This window comes from Osmerus eperlanus, chromosome 16, assembly GCF_963692335.1.
Source record: "Osmerus eperlanus chromosome 16, fOsmEpe2.1, whole genome shotgun sequence".
NCBI lineage: Eukaryota > Metazoa > Chordata > Actinopteri > Osmeriformes > Osmeridae > Osmerus > Osmerus eperlanus.
In genome coordinates, this window is record NC_085033.1 from 1922841 (window position 1) to 1937628 (window position 14788).

Genomic DNA, 14788 nt, shown 5'->3' on the forward strand with positions numbered 1-14788 from the left:
CATAAGCAAATATATTCCTTCTGTCTTGATTGCTTTCTGAAACACTCGAAGTCCTATTTAAAGATCAAACAACATATTTATAGTCCATCAGTTCTGGATTATTAAACTAAATGAGAGGATTTGTATTCTTTGTCATCTCTCAAATGAAGGAGTGGAACACTTAAGAACCCCCCTTCTCCTTCCACCACCCACCCATCCCCCCTGCCTGACGCCCTCTGTGTGTGTGTGTGCGTGTGTCTAGAAGTGGCTAAAATCGAGGCAGACCTGAAGAAGGCGCAACTGTGAGAGAGAGAACGAGCGAGAGAGAGAGAGCGCGAGAGAAGAGGGAGGAGGGGAGGGGAGGGGGGGGAGGGGGAGGGATCAGAGGAGGCAGACCCAGCGGCACAGTGGGAGGACTGTCCCATGCTAGGACTTGTGGCGGCTGCAGCGGCCGCCTCTTCCTCGACAGGAGGAAGTGTGTGGGTTGGGGGTTGAGCAGGGGCAGGAGCAGTCCAGGAACATCAGCAGCACTTCCATTTTAACACGAGACCGATAGAGACAGAGACCAGAGGGGGAAGCTGAGACAAAGTGAGCTCTTTGACTTGCCTGTGATCAGCCTGCAAGCACATTCCAGCAGAGGGAAATGATTCTCTCAGCCTCCGCTAAGCCCGTGTGACGGGGCCAAGCACTCTTCCCCCGGATCCTAAACTCGCTCACAAAAGGATCCCAAAGGCAAAGAAAGGAGAGTTAAAGGGCCCGTTTTCAGCTTGTTAAGGTAAGGCTTTGTGTCGTGAACTCTGTTGTTGTCTTTCAGTTGCAGAGGGGAAGTTGTTCTGTGGGTCTGGTTGGGACTTCAAAGAGGGATCCCAGTTTGATGCAGCCTCCTGGAAGTAGCAGTCTTAACTCTTTTTAGCCGGTGGATCAAGCACGTTACATTTCAGCTGCATAAATGATTCAAACGGCAAAAAAGGGGCATTGCTTGGTCTTTATTTACTTTGGCTCCATGCCCTGCAAAGGAGGAAAGAGGGGGGGGGGTATGTATGTGTGTGTGTGTCAGAAAGGGAAATACTTGCAGAGCCTAGTGTAGACATAAGGGGACCATTGAAACCCAACAAGCGGCAAGGTTGTGATTTCTTTGAATGAAGCAGGGTGTTGTTCATGAAAATCCACGATCTCCCTTTAGAGACGCTTCTCCCAGAGAGAATCTCAGCACTGTGAATGTTCCACTTGTTGAATTGGCGTTTGCTATGGTTGAGGGACTCCATGCTGTTGTGGGCTTTGGTGTGCTGGAGAGCTTTCTAATGGGAAACATATGGAGCCATTCCAGAGGAAGCGTCTAGTCCTCGCATAGGTTAGTCGATTTTTGGTTGACTAGCAAGGCTGCCAATGGAAGGAAGGTAGGAAAACGATAGAGAAACAGAGACAGAGAAGGAGTCTCTCTTGGAGTCACAGCTGCTGTGTGGTATTCACGGCCCGAGGGCTGTAGTTCTCTGGCAGCCATTGTTGATGACATGTCCAAGTCCTTCTTACCTCACTCAGGCTACACCCTCCTTACCTGTCTCTGGCCATCCGTGTCTTTCCTTCACATCTGAAAGCACACTCAGCCAACCAAGCACGCTTTTAGATCCTTTTTCCGTGTCCACTCATGACACCAGTTGAATAGGAGGGTGAACGTGCATCGACCACACTGTGTGTTTTTATGAAAGTTACAGTCGTTTCCTTGAAATCGGCTTTCCTGATAACTCGGTGAAATGAGATGTTTGCTTTCTCAAGCGCCATAGAAACAGAAAAAGAATCCCTTTCTTTGACCCTCTCCGTCTCTGATAACCAGAAGGTTGTTACAAAGAACAAGTAAGTTGTAAGTTACCGGATGAATGGGAAAACCTAGATAGTGTGGTTTAGACAGGTGGGTTGGCACAGAGATGGGTTTGGCTGTACTGTGTGTACAGTGTGCAAAACACACTGACCCACCCACACCAGTGCTGTCTGAGACCGAGCACGGTGGGGGCTGGGGGGGGGGGGGGGGCATCACACTTTGTCACAGCAACCCAGCCGTCAGCCACCCAGCCAACATGTGTAAGCCATTAAACAGTGAAGGGGGGGGAGAGAGAGAGAGAAACAGAGCGAATGAGAGTGAGGAAGAAAGAGAGAGCGGGAGCGTAATCCATTTTGGAACGCATTCCTCTATGACCTTGGGATAGAAGACGGTAATTAGGGAGTTCTTTAGGAGCCTGGTGGGTGCCTAGATTCACCAAGCCCTGGGTTCTCCTTTTTTATATTCCCTTCAAAATATCTAGTGAAAATGAGAGACAAATACACGTTTGTGTTCCAGAATGACTAAATAAACAAGCTATAAATACCTCTCTCCTCCCTCCCGTGGCTTCCTTCGACAGATTCCACGGTTTTGTTTATTTCAGTTTTTCAGCATTGAATGGGCGTCAAAGCCACAGCGTAAATGCACAGAGGCCTGGACAGGAAACAGACAGAACAAACTGTGGCCTCCCACCTCACTCTCTCTTTCTCTCTCTCCCTCTCTTTTGACAGGCTCAGGCTGTTGGGTCACAGGAGATGATAGCCCGCCACTTTTTATTCCTGTCAGGTAGAAAGGCAAGGCGCTGGCAGAGGGGATTTCAGAGTTATTAGATGGCACCCACATCTGAATGCTAAATATCTCCATAGGCCATAGTCTCTGTCGGACATTGCAAGGCATTCAGGGAAATTGAAGAATGAAAGCAGTGGACCTGTTGTTCTCTGTGTCTGTTCAATTGGAGATACCAGATATTTACAAAGATCTCACGAGAAACACTCAAACCCGACCCCCCCACCCCCCCCCCCCACCCGCATCCCCCCATAGAAACATCACATCCTCATTTGAGCTCTGGAACCAAAGAGAGTTCTGCAAATGGAAGCTGGCTCTGTTTTGAAAAACATTCCAACCCATCCATCTGGTCATAAGCAGCTGGACTTCCTGAAGACTTTATGGCACTTTAGGTGTCGCTGAGGGTTGAAGACAAACAGTTCAGAGATCATTAATGTAGCCCAGCACAGGGACTTCCAGAGAAACGGTGTGCACCTCTGTGTGTGGCTGTCATTTTATTTCGCTCCAGTAGAAAGGAAAATGTTTCATGCTGTGCTGAATATGCCATGTTGTTGCCTTCAGATATGGCCTTGCTTTGGTTCGACTAGTTATTTAGGCCTGAATGTGTCAGAACTGGGGTTTTGGCACTCCCTGAATAAGATCATACTGGAACTTTCTATTTCTGAGTGTCGCTTCCACCAATGGAGATCTTTAAGCTCTGCTTTCTGCCATAGGAATATACTCTGGCTTTATCTGACCATGATGAATACTCAACAGGCGCTAAAATGGCCACCTCCACCCCTGTCAATCACTGTGGGGCACCAATTGGAACGCTTTAAAGTTTGACATTTGACATGGCGTAAGTGCTGATTGCTTTCATATGTGTGCCGACCTAAAAAAATATTGAAAGACATGAAACTTGCATTTAATAGAACCCTGTTCTATTTTTTCCCATCCCTGATTGACACACTGATCTCTGAGATTGAAGCTTGTACTTTGCTCATTGCATTCCAACTCAGCTGTATCCATCGATTGATCTATTGGTCCTCTGACACCAATGAATAAGACACGTCTGGTATGGATTTTTTCATTTTAATTTCTGGCCAAGAGTATAAGGACCAGGATATATGAATGATTTTACACAAAATTATTATTATTTTTTGACATGCGATGTCCAGCTGCAGCAGTCAGCCCTCTGCCTCCCAGACAGAGTCTGGGTCCTCATTGTGTGGTTTCAGACTGTCTTTAAGAGATAAAGTGCTTCTCTCACCTTAAGCGTCTTCATATGTTATTCATTTTACGAATGAAAGGAACCTTCTTTTTTCACCATAGGTTCTCCTATCCTTCATCTTCAAACTCTCATGAAACGATCAAGTGCAAAAACATCATAAATCACGCGCAAAACGTCTTAATCTCCATCACCACAGCGTGCTGTGCTATGGAAAATGTAGCCCAAATAACCCTCGGACGTGTAGCAACCAGTTGAACGACGCATAAACAAAACTTAGTGTAATTGGCATCTCAGCTGCTGTGGTACAGTCCTGGGTTGCTATGACTTTATAACCCGTGACGGACCAGTATCCAGAGATTTTGAGCACTCTTTGTCACCGCAATGTGCTTGGGAATGAAAACAGGCATGATGTCATCATTCACATGATTAGGCTGTGCCTCAGCCTCGAGGACCAGTAGTTCACTCTACATGCTGGACGTGTTATTTGTTCCAGTTCTGCTCTTAACAACAACAGTCTACATGCTGTCATCACCTCACTGACAGTGTAATAGAAGATTCAAGACAGAATTTGCCAGGTAAGGGGAATGGCGACCAGGAGAAAGCGAGGCTTTGTCCCAACAATATTGAATAGCTTCCTATCCTCACAACCTTTCCTGGTTATCAGACCAAAAAAATGTGTCTTACACCGCGCAGCCTTTTTGGATTTGTCCATTGCTCTTAGGATCCACACAACCTGCAGGACCTTTCCTACCTGTGGGGAATGAAGCAGAGCTGGGGGATTGAGACACGCCCTAATCCCCCAGGATCCAGACCCACTGAGCCTGTCTCTGCTTGTCTTCCCTGGATCTGGCAACCCTGTCTCTCCAACACCTCTACCTACCCCTAGCTCTTCTCCCCTGGGTGGGCTCCAGCTTAGAGATCCTTGGCACTGCTTGTTGGATTGGCTTTGTGGACCAACGCCATGCCCCAAACCAGGAACAAAAGCACTCAGTGCAAATTAAAGACCAATTATCTAGAGTGCGTGCTGGGGCATGTAGTTCCAGTTTGCTTGAGTGATGAGAGGCAGAGTGGAGCTGGAACGGACCTGCTGCAGCATAGCATATGTCTTGACAATTTATCTGAATGAGGCTATGGACTGTGAAAAGGATTCATTGGATCAGTTTATCCATTCAGAAAAAGAATGCTAGAGATGAACCTATTCTCACATCCAATCAGTTCTCCAAGAAGCTCTGCACTGAAGCCAACCAAACACAACCAAATCTTTAACCATAACGTTTCAGAGGTTTCATTAACATTCCCTGACACCTCAGGGTCATTCAGAGGTTAAGGGTTGGTTTTGTGCCATACCTCTCCTCTCTGGCACAGAGCTTCCACACTACCTAAAACCCCAACGAGACCATTCTCCACCACAGAACACACAAGCCTCAAGTGTTGTTGGCCGACATGTTCATTAATTTCTCATTAGTCAACAGTTTTTCCTCTCCAGTTCTCAGGAGAAATAAACTCCACCATTAGTCGCACCATTCCCTTGTGACTGCCCCACACACACTCTACACACACTACGTCTCTCTCTCTCTCTCTCTCTCTCTCTCTCTCTCTCTCTCTCTCTCTCTCTCTCTCTCTCTCTCTCTCTCTCTCTCTCTCTCACTCACACACACACACACACACACACACATACATACACACACTCAGAACAACACGTACACACACACTGTCGTGCACAACCGATTACCCCCCAAGTCTGTTTCCCCTGGTGATGACCCCTTCACACACACACACACACACAGCCCCCTTTCATTCCGCACTGAAGGCTGGTTTAAGCCCTGTGTGGACGGCCCCTGCTTTATGGCCCCTCTCTGGAGCCCTTCAAAGTGTTTGACTTTAGCCTGCAGTCACTTAAGTCAGACTTAATTAACACATGCATTCTCCAGTCTGGACCAGCCAGGTTTTTTTTAACAGTTAATCACAACAAATAATCAGGTGACAGGGAGCTGGAAGCAACTGAGTCAAATTGCTAGTTTCACTGCCTTTGCTACAATAGATGTGTCTGTGTATATGTGTGTGTGTTGGACAGAGAGAGAGAGAGAGAGAGAGAGAGAGAGAGAGAGAGAGAGAGAGAGAGAGAAGAGAGAGAGAGAGAGAGAGAGACGAGAGAGAGAGAGGAGAGAGAGAGAGAGAGACAGAGACATTTTTACTCCAATGAAATGATTTAGTTTTATCCTCCAGGTCCAAATCAACTTGATGCTGGTCAAAATAAGTGCTCTCAAATTCCAGTTCCTGGAGGGGATTCTCTTGATGGGTAGCCAGCAGTCCAGATCCATTTTCCTGTCCTCTGACTGAGAGTAGAGACAGAGCAGCAGAGCAGCGATGGGTAGATAAGAGAAGTGCGTATGTGTATTTGTGCGATGTTGTGCGTGCGTGCGTCCATGTGTGTGCGTCGGTGTGTGAAAGTCTCTCGTGTGTGTATGTAGTGGTTGAAAGTGTGGGTATCAGGAAAATCTCAGCTACACAGGAAGTTCATTGCCATGAGGTCACAGCAAGACGCCATCTTTCAGGGATTTACAGCACACTGCAGACAACTGGTTCCAACCGGATTTCTTTTGCAATTGTATTTGTTTTGTTTCCTCTGTCTTTTCTGACAGTCTGACAGTCTGTGTGGATTATGCCCCGCAATGTGGATAGTGTTGTTGTCGACATTTCCTCTTTAAGTGAATTGAGTAGTTATGAACATTTCACATAAAGTCTTCCTCACAGTACTTTGTTTGATAACATACAGTAACCTTCAACAGAAAATTACATGACAATACTTTGTAACCCCCATATGGACAGTTGGATGATAGACTGTGGAAACAGAACAGGTTTCTTTAACATACCCCATGTTGGGATTGGGGACATGCTCCAATAGGCCACAGTCTAGGGGGGGTGGGGAGGGGGGGGTATTAGACACAATGACTGATTCCAGGGACTTTGTCCATCAAATATTGACAGGAGTGACATGATTAGCATACTGTGAGTGCAGCGAAAAAACAACCGGCTCCTGAAGCATTTCAACAGTTTGTGTGTGTGTGTTCTAACAGCACGACCCAGTCTGAAGAATGGAGGAGGGATACGAACTGGACCTGACTTACGTGACGGAGCGCATCATCGCCGTGTCCTTCCCCCGGGCTTGCTCTGAGGAGATCTACTTACACAACCTGAAGGATGTCACTCGGATGCTAAAGTCCAAACACACTCCGACAACTACCTGGTCAGTATTAATCCTACATGATGCAACATCGTCAACATAAATGTCATCAGTTATTTAATGTTAAAAGGACATTTTTGATTTCTTCCTCTAGATTATCAACCTGTCCGAAAAGAGATATGATCTCTCAAAAATGAACCCCAAGGTATTTGATACTCAAGAATACCTGTGCTTTTCCATAAAAAGAAATGTAAGACTTCCTGTACGCAGAGCAGAGAAGGCTGTAGTAACACAGCAATTCATTGCCTTGATTGTGACAAGTTGTGATGTTTTCTGAGGTCCTTCAGAGAACCTTATCAGTGGATAGTCTGGAATTGGTTGAGCGACTGTGATATCTGGATATGCTGAGGTTTACTGAGAAGACATTATAGACATGGCTGTATATACACATCTCTACAAAGTGTGTGTGGGTTTATTTAAGTGTTGACAACTGCCAAAGCAAATTCCTTGTCTGCAAACTTTCATGGCGAATAAAAGCCATTCTGATTCTGATTCTGGTACAGGTAAAGTTTGGACACATGGGAAAATGTGTCCAAACTTTTGACTGGTACTGTACATGTCAGTGCCCACTTCACGTTAGAAAAAATCTGTCACACAAATCACACTGTTTATCATAGAGTCTAAACGTGTGTGCTTGGGGGGGGGGGTGTTCGCAGACACTGGACACGGGCTGGCCTGACCTACATGCCCCTCCGCTGGACAAGATCTGCACCATTTGCAAGGCCATGGAGAGCTGGCTGTGAACGCTGACCCCCTACATGTGGTGGTCATCCACTGCAGGGTGAGACAGTGTTGGAAATATTTTGAGCAAGTTGGTATACAGGCTGAAAAGAATACTGCTGTGCAAGACAGAAAGAGAAACCAGTGCACCCAAATGTGGTTGAGCAGAAGCGGAACAGCCAAGGAATGTTCCTCTTCGTCTGAACTTCAAGCCTTGCGTAAATATGCTGGTTGTTTGATCTTTGCGGTGCATGTATGAGGAGCAGGTGTCAACAACTGTTGCAGACGAAGCATGACTCTTTCCACAAGCTTTAGACCGTCTAACTGACATTCAAAGGTGACACACTTTCCAGCCTCCACACGGGGGACACGGAAGTCTTGTCTCCATCCTGTAAGTTAGTTCAGAACACGTATAAAAGGACCACCGTTTACTGGGACGTTTCAGACAACTCTGAACCGAGTCAGACTTGTTTCCTCGCTGGCAAGAAATAAAACGATTGAACTTTCCTTGAACCTGACGACTGTGCACTTCTTGATGAAGAGATTTACCTAACAGACAGCCACTCTCTCCTGTGATCCTGGATCACAGAGCACACGTAGAAATGCTTCTAGGAATGGTAGCGTTATTTCATATTGAGGTCATGCTCCATGTTTCTGTCCTAGTCAGATTGCTCTGGACTGGGCATCAATCCAGGTTCATGGCTAACTGGCTTTTCCTTCTTGTTCTCTTGTGTTCCAGGGAGGAAAAGGCCGGATCGGTGTTGTTATCTCATCTTTTGTCCATTTCACTGATATCTCAGCCAGGTACGTTTTGGGCCAGTCGATGCATATCTGTGTTGTGGGTTGTTGGTGGTGTCAGAGCTCGCCAGCATAGGTCCTGCAGACATAACACCAGAGGCTACTCTTCTGTCTCAACCACTGCTATGTCACTTAGTCCCTTATCCTATTTCCAACGTCTCAATGAGTCAGAAAGTGAGTCAAAGGATAGCCATCACGTGTGGATTTCAAAAGAACCACACATTGTCAGTCATGAATCACTAGAACTGAATTACAGGAACTAGCATGCAAGGACCCCGACTGCCGATAAACGGTGATGTCACTTTCTCTGTAGATTCTGATCTTAGCTGGATATATTATCCTAATCGGAGATGAAAGACCCCAGATGTTTGGACACTGCTCCTCAGAGAGACTCAGAGCAGCTGCACCTCTCCTAATCTCCACAATTAAGACCAGCGGCAAATATTTGGGAGACATTAGGAGAGGAAAGCGGCGGAGGCTAGGTGCTGTGCATTTGGACCTGGCCTTAATGAGCTTATGCAGATCCGTACTGCACACAGACTCTGTGATGTGAGCACACATCAGTCGAGACAGGATAAACGGGCTTCCCCCCCTCCTGCTGTTTCTCCCCTACTGTGGGAGACCAAGCACACAGGAGCAGAGGCCAGGCCAAGCCAGGCCAGGCCAGGCCAGCCAGCCAGAGAGAAGTGGAGGGACAGGGCCACAGGAGAAATGGGAGGACTGAGGGAAGCCAGATGGAGGACAGAGACATGGAAAGCAAAGTGAGACGATCGGAAAGGGAGGGAAAAGAGAGAGAAAGTGTGTGTGTGTGTGTGTGTGTGAGCGAGAGATAAAGAGAGAGGGAGAGAGAGAGAGATTAAGACAGAGAGGGAGAGATCTCCTGTGTCTGTTGGTTTTGGTCCTGTTGGAATAGCAGTGGCAGGAACACCCTCTGGCCTCTCTTTCTCCTCCTCTCCCCCTCTGTGTTTGGATAGGGATGGTATTGTCTTCCTCTCTGCTGGAATCCCTTGTCTCTCTAGTTACTTTCCCCCTCGTTCGCTCTGTGTGTGTGTGTGTGTGTGTGTGTGTGTGTGAGTGTGTGTGCGTGCGAGCTGTTGTCTGGGTCAACTTCTATCCTTTCAATGCCCAGTATGGGCATTTACATTTTACAAGTCCTTTTGCAGGTGCTCGAATCCAGTTGTTGTGGCGTGTGTTTTGAGGCCTAGCGTGTGTTTCGAGGCCTAGCGTGTGTTTTGAGACCAAGCGTGTTTTTCCCCACAGTGCGGACCAGGCCCTGGATCGCTTCGCCATGAGGAAATACTACGACGACAAGGTGTCAGCGTTGATGACCCCCTCGCAGAAAAGGTCAGCCAGTCAACCAGACACAGCCAGCTTCACCCTGTGTTCGCACACCCATCGAAAAATGAATGATTCCTTCCTCGCCTCATCCACGCTGTCTGTCCCCCCCCTCCCCCCCCCAGCCCAACCCAACCCCATTTTACCCCCCACTCGACCCCACCACCTCCACCCTGGCCTAGCTCCCAGACCCATGCTCCCAGGGCCCACCTGAACCAATACAGCAGCCGTTGCGTGCCTCTGTGTTGTTTGCCAATTTCCATAGAAAAGGGAGCCAGTGATAGTCTTGCCATTGTTGCTAATAACAGCAGAACGGGATCCCATGGTGAAACCTTATCCTCCTGCGTCACAACCGAATCACCGTGACTCACTCTGTTTCCCCCCTGCCCACGCACACACCGACACACACAAACGCATTCAAAGAACACACACCGGCTGACTTGGAACACGTGGACACCTAGTAAAGGCTGTTAGGCAAGGTCACCTCGTGTAAGACCTGTGGAGCAATGCAACTCTATAAGGTGAAGGTAGAGCTCAACTGTGGATCCCCATGTGACGAAAGTTGTCCTCCGTTTGTCTCTGTTCTCAGGTACGTATGGATCCTCAACAGTCTTCTGAGTGGATCCATGAAGATCAACGCCTCCCCCTTGTTCCTGCACTGTATCGTTCTTCATGGGATTCCCAACTTTGACGCTTCTCGAGGTACCTCAGACAGTCACGGATGTCTTCCCTGCTTGAGTGGATATGATCACGCACTGACGAATCACCAGTGCAGCTCAAAGGAGCTGAAAGAAGAAGAGCTTAGAAAAAGCTCACAAAAAATAGTAGCAATAAAGACCCCAAAGACCAATCTAGAATGCAATATAGGGCTCAGCTTGCAGCATATAAAACACACACACGCACCGCACACACACACACAAACCTTTCAATGAAAAGAACTGCTTTATAGTCTTACCAGTAAACCCAAGGGAACCCACACCCATGTTTCCACTTAAACTATCGTTTTTTTCACACGTCTTACTGAGACAACAAAGACTATCTTCGGATGGAATCGCAAGCTTTGCCGAGAAACACAGCAAATCCTGAAAGTACAGTAAAGAAGAGTACAGTATGTTTCACATAAGAGCCCCACAGATAGTACTAGGTGACCAGGTGAACATAAGAGGCTAGATTTGATAGCCTCCCCAAAAAATTCTAGCATTTCATACAAACAACTATTGTGGAAGACAAGGGAAGAAATGTGATGATTTATGTCTTTCTGTCCTATTTCCAGTTTGTCGGCCCTATTTAAAAGTTACCAAGGGATGCAAGCGGTTTACTCCTCAGGGGTCTAGTAAGTAATTCTGAACAAGTTCAAAGCTAAAAATAAGTATTTTCTTTCGAATTTTCTATGTCATTACTTTGGTTCTTCTCTCCCTTGTGCTTTTTGGCTGCTGTTGCATATGTGGTCTGTCTGTGAATATCTGTCATTAATAATTGTCTGTCTGTCCCTCTGATACACAGTCACATTGGTCCAGGACACAGAGACAGGATATGTATTAATCTGGAGCCTGCACAGCTGCTGAAAGGAGACATAATGGTAGTATTCACAATCCTAGAATTCAGACAGCTTGATGAAATGTTCTAGTTGTGTGACTGAATATGTTGTCTGTCAGACTTTAGGGAAACGAAGCAGAGTATAAAAGCACAGTGAACAGAATGTCCTATTGTTTTTTCCCTAGGTGAAATGCTACCACAAGAGCGAGGTCACCTCAGAACGTGAGGTCGTCTTCAGACTCCAGTTCCACACGGGAGCCGTGCAGGGCTTCAACCTCGTGTTTGAGAAGGAGGACATGGAGAACGCTAACAAAGGTAGAGACATTCCTAAACTGTAACACCGGGAATACGACCCCAACAGGCCTGTGTTTTGCATCGGCACGTCGCCATTAGCATTAGCGTCAACGCTGTATAATGCAGCGTTCAGGGCTGGAGGACTTCCTTTGGGCTTGGTAACTACAGATGGCCTTATTGAAACACACGGCCTGTTTTCCATCAGGGGTAATACGTGGGGTTAAGAGGGACTATCCTGGTCACAAGTGGCATCATTCATCCATTTCACGGCTGGTTATGAGGTGCTACTCTTATGTCGGTGTGTTGATGTTCCAGATCCCAGATTTCCGGATTACGGGAAAGTGGAGCTGGTGTTCTCCGAGGGTCCAGAGAAGATCCCGGGTAAACCCCCTTAGAGTTGTTCTTGGAGAGAGATAGAGAGACAGATAGCGAGAGGGAAAGAGAGAGATAGAGGGAGAGGAGTGACTGTGAGAGTCCGAGGGAGTTTTAACAACAGACACATACATGGTGCTTTCACCATTCAGCCCCTCCTCCTCCTCACCCCCTTGACCGCCCCTCTCTACCCCCCTCGCACACCTCTCCTCCCCCCTCACTCCCCCTACACCCCCCCACATCCCCACTGAGACGAGGAAGTGGAATTCTGCGGAGGGGAAATGTAGTGTGAAGTGTGTGCTGACAGAGAGGTAAAGAAGCACAGCATGTCCTGCCCCACAGGAGGATGTGTGTGTATGCGTGTGTGTGTAGGCGTGTGTGTGTAGGCGACGTGTGTGTGTAGGCGTGTGTGTGTAGGCGCTGTGTGTGTGTAGGGCTGTGTGTGTGTACGTGTGTGCTTCTTTCAATTCATAAAATCTAAGTCCCAGTGATATGGTTCAATAAAGCAAAGGAGCCAAATATCACAACATAGTTTTCCAAAGACTGCACTTATCAAACACAGTGTTTATTAGCATCCCACCGTCTGCATCATTTAACGATGTCACACTGGATTTTGAAGTGCAACTCTAATCGTTTGTTATTGGACCAGGTGCAGAGAGATGGCAGAACGGGTCAGACGTGAGTGTGGACTACAACATGGCCGACCCTCTGACCAGATGGGACTCCTACCACAACATCTGCGACGGAGAAGGTAACACTTCCTGTCCTTAAAAAACCCATTCCCACAGTTCCATCACACAGGTCCCTAAGTAATGGTCCGAGGTACAGCCTGACTAACTGTCTCCTGTACCCGGTGAAGATGCTATGGTTTTGCAATTTAGGAAGGAAGATCCCTTGAGTGCATTAGGTGCACTTTATGGCAACTTGTAAGCCTCTTGTGCACTGTTTCTCTCTGTCTTTCTGTCTTTCTCTCTCTCTCTCTCTCTGGCCAACTTGGCTCTGTGTCACTACTGGAGAAGTGCGGCATGATGACATTAACATGCACACACACACACACACAGTTTCCTGGCTTACCAATGGGACTCATTACTCATAAGGAGTAACTCGATGAGTTCTATGGAAACGTGAATGGCAAGGAAATGGCATTGACCTTGGTCTACCAAAACCTCAGAAGGATTGCTGTTTTCATTCCCATGGAGAATAGTGTGACCACAGTACGTTCTCCAATGGGAGAGAAGCTGTCTGTACCGTGGGGAACACTGGGTCACATACAGAACAGCTCATTCCCAAGAGATGTCAGTTTTGTTGTTGTATCAAAGTGAATGGGTGTGCTTCAACTAACCCCCCCCCCCCCCACACACACACACACACACACACAAACACACACACGTTGCCAGGGCGTCCCGCGCTAGCTGTGGTCGCTGCTTCTCCCAAATCTCTCCACACGGCCGCGGAATTTACAACGCTCTCCCGGAATAGACCGGAGTGGTGGCATCAAAACCTGCATCCGCCCAGTCCCATCACACAATGAATGTTTGAGAAACACAGCTCACAGAGCGCTTATAGTGAAAAGGACCATTTGTTGTATTTCTCATTGTAGATACAAATCTCAAATGGCAATTGTTTTTGTATCGTTCATTATCTCCTTGAGTCCACAGCCTTTTCTGTGGGGGGTATTTACTCTTGGGATTTCTCATGTAAACACCACACAGAGTGTGGAAAGTCTAGAAGCTTGTATGGAATTCTACAGCTACTTATGAGTCCACAGGATGCATCCCACAAACATGCCTCTGAAGAGCTGTCTGTCAGGGCCAGGTCTGAGGGAGGAAGTCGAGGGACAGCTTACCACTATGGTGCTATGTGTGTGAAAAGACAACATCATTTAGCTCAATGGCTCTTTCTGTCCCCCAGTTCCCCTGGCAAAATGAATGGTGGCCCTCTAGTGTGAAGTGGTGTGTTTGCATTAGGGCAGTGTTGTGTTGTGAGGAATATCTCTACCTTGTCTCTGTCCCTTTCTCTCTCTCTCCTTCTCTCTCTCTCTCTCTCTCTCTCTCTCTCTCTCTCTCTCTCTCTCTCTCTCTCTCTCTCTCCTCGCTGTCTCTCTCTCGCTGTCTCTCTCTCGCTGTCTCTCTCCCTTCCCTACTATGTCTGTCTGCCACTCTTTATTACTCCTTCTCTCCCTTATATTCTACCCTTCCCATCTCCCTCCCTCCCTCCCTCCCCTCCACCCTCCAGTCCTCTCTCTCATGGTCATGCCAACTCCCAGTCAGAGCAGAGCCATGTGGAGCTTCCCTGACGGATTAATAAAGAATGTTTACCCAGAGGGCCGTCTGGCTTAGAGCGGAAGCCTCCCTTTCCACCCCCACCCCCCCCCACACACACACACACACACACTACCTCAGAAACGGTGGCTGGTTGAAAGTGAGGATGATGACGGTCATCAAGCTCCTGACTCACCGAGGCAGGTAGAGGACATGTTCCAGAGTGGTGGTGGTGATGAGCCAGGTCATTTTACAGGAACACCCCAAACAAGCCCTAGACAGGTCTGCTACACAGAGCAGTTGTCAAAACACTTTGTTGTCAAAAGAAACCTCTGACCTCCGTTCACTTTTCCTGAGAGACATGAAGCATGTTGGGCCCCACCAGAAGAAGCTTCTGAGGTGTAAATATACATTTATAACCTACATTTGCACACCCAGAT

The 14788-nt window shown here is 47.5% G+C and overlaps 1 protein-coding gene across 1 annotated transcript in view; it reads left to right on the plus strand.

The window, feature by feature from the left end:
* Positions 1-398: 398 nt before the first annotated feature.
* LOC134036722 (tensin-3-like) overlaps positions 399-14788 on the plus strand; it is a 32168-nt gene continuing 17778 nt past the window's right edge. Inside the window, 15 exon segments of the mRNA XM_062481777.1 lie at positions 399-754; positions 6866-7015; positions 7018-7035; positions 7127-7177; positions 7689-7772; positions 7775-7813; positions 8492-8556; positions 9811-9894; positions 10475-10587; positions 11159-11176; positions 11179-11218; positions 11389-11464; positions 11607-11736; positions 12031-12096; positions 12737-12838. Coding sequence (XP_062337761.1) covers positions 6884-7015; positions 7018-7035; positions 7127-7177; positions 7689-7772; positions 7775-7813; positions 8492-8556; positions 9811-9894; positions 10475-10587; positions 11159-11176; positions 11179-11218; positions 11389-11464; positions 11607-11736; positions 12031-12096; positions 12737-12838 — 1018 coding nt within the window. The 5' untranslated portion in view covers positions 399-754; positions 6866-6883.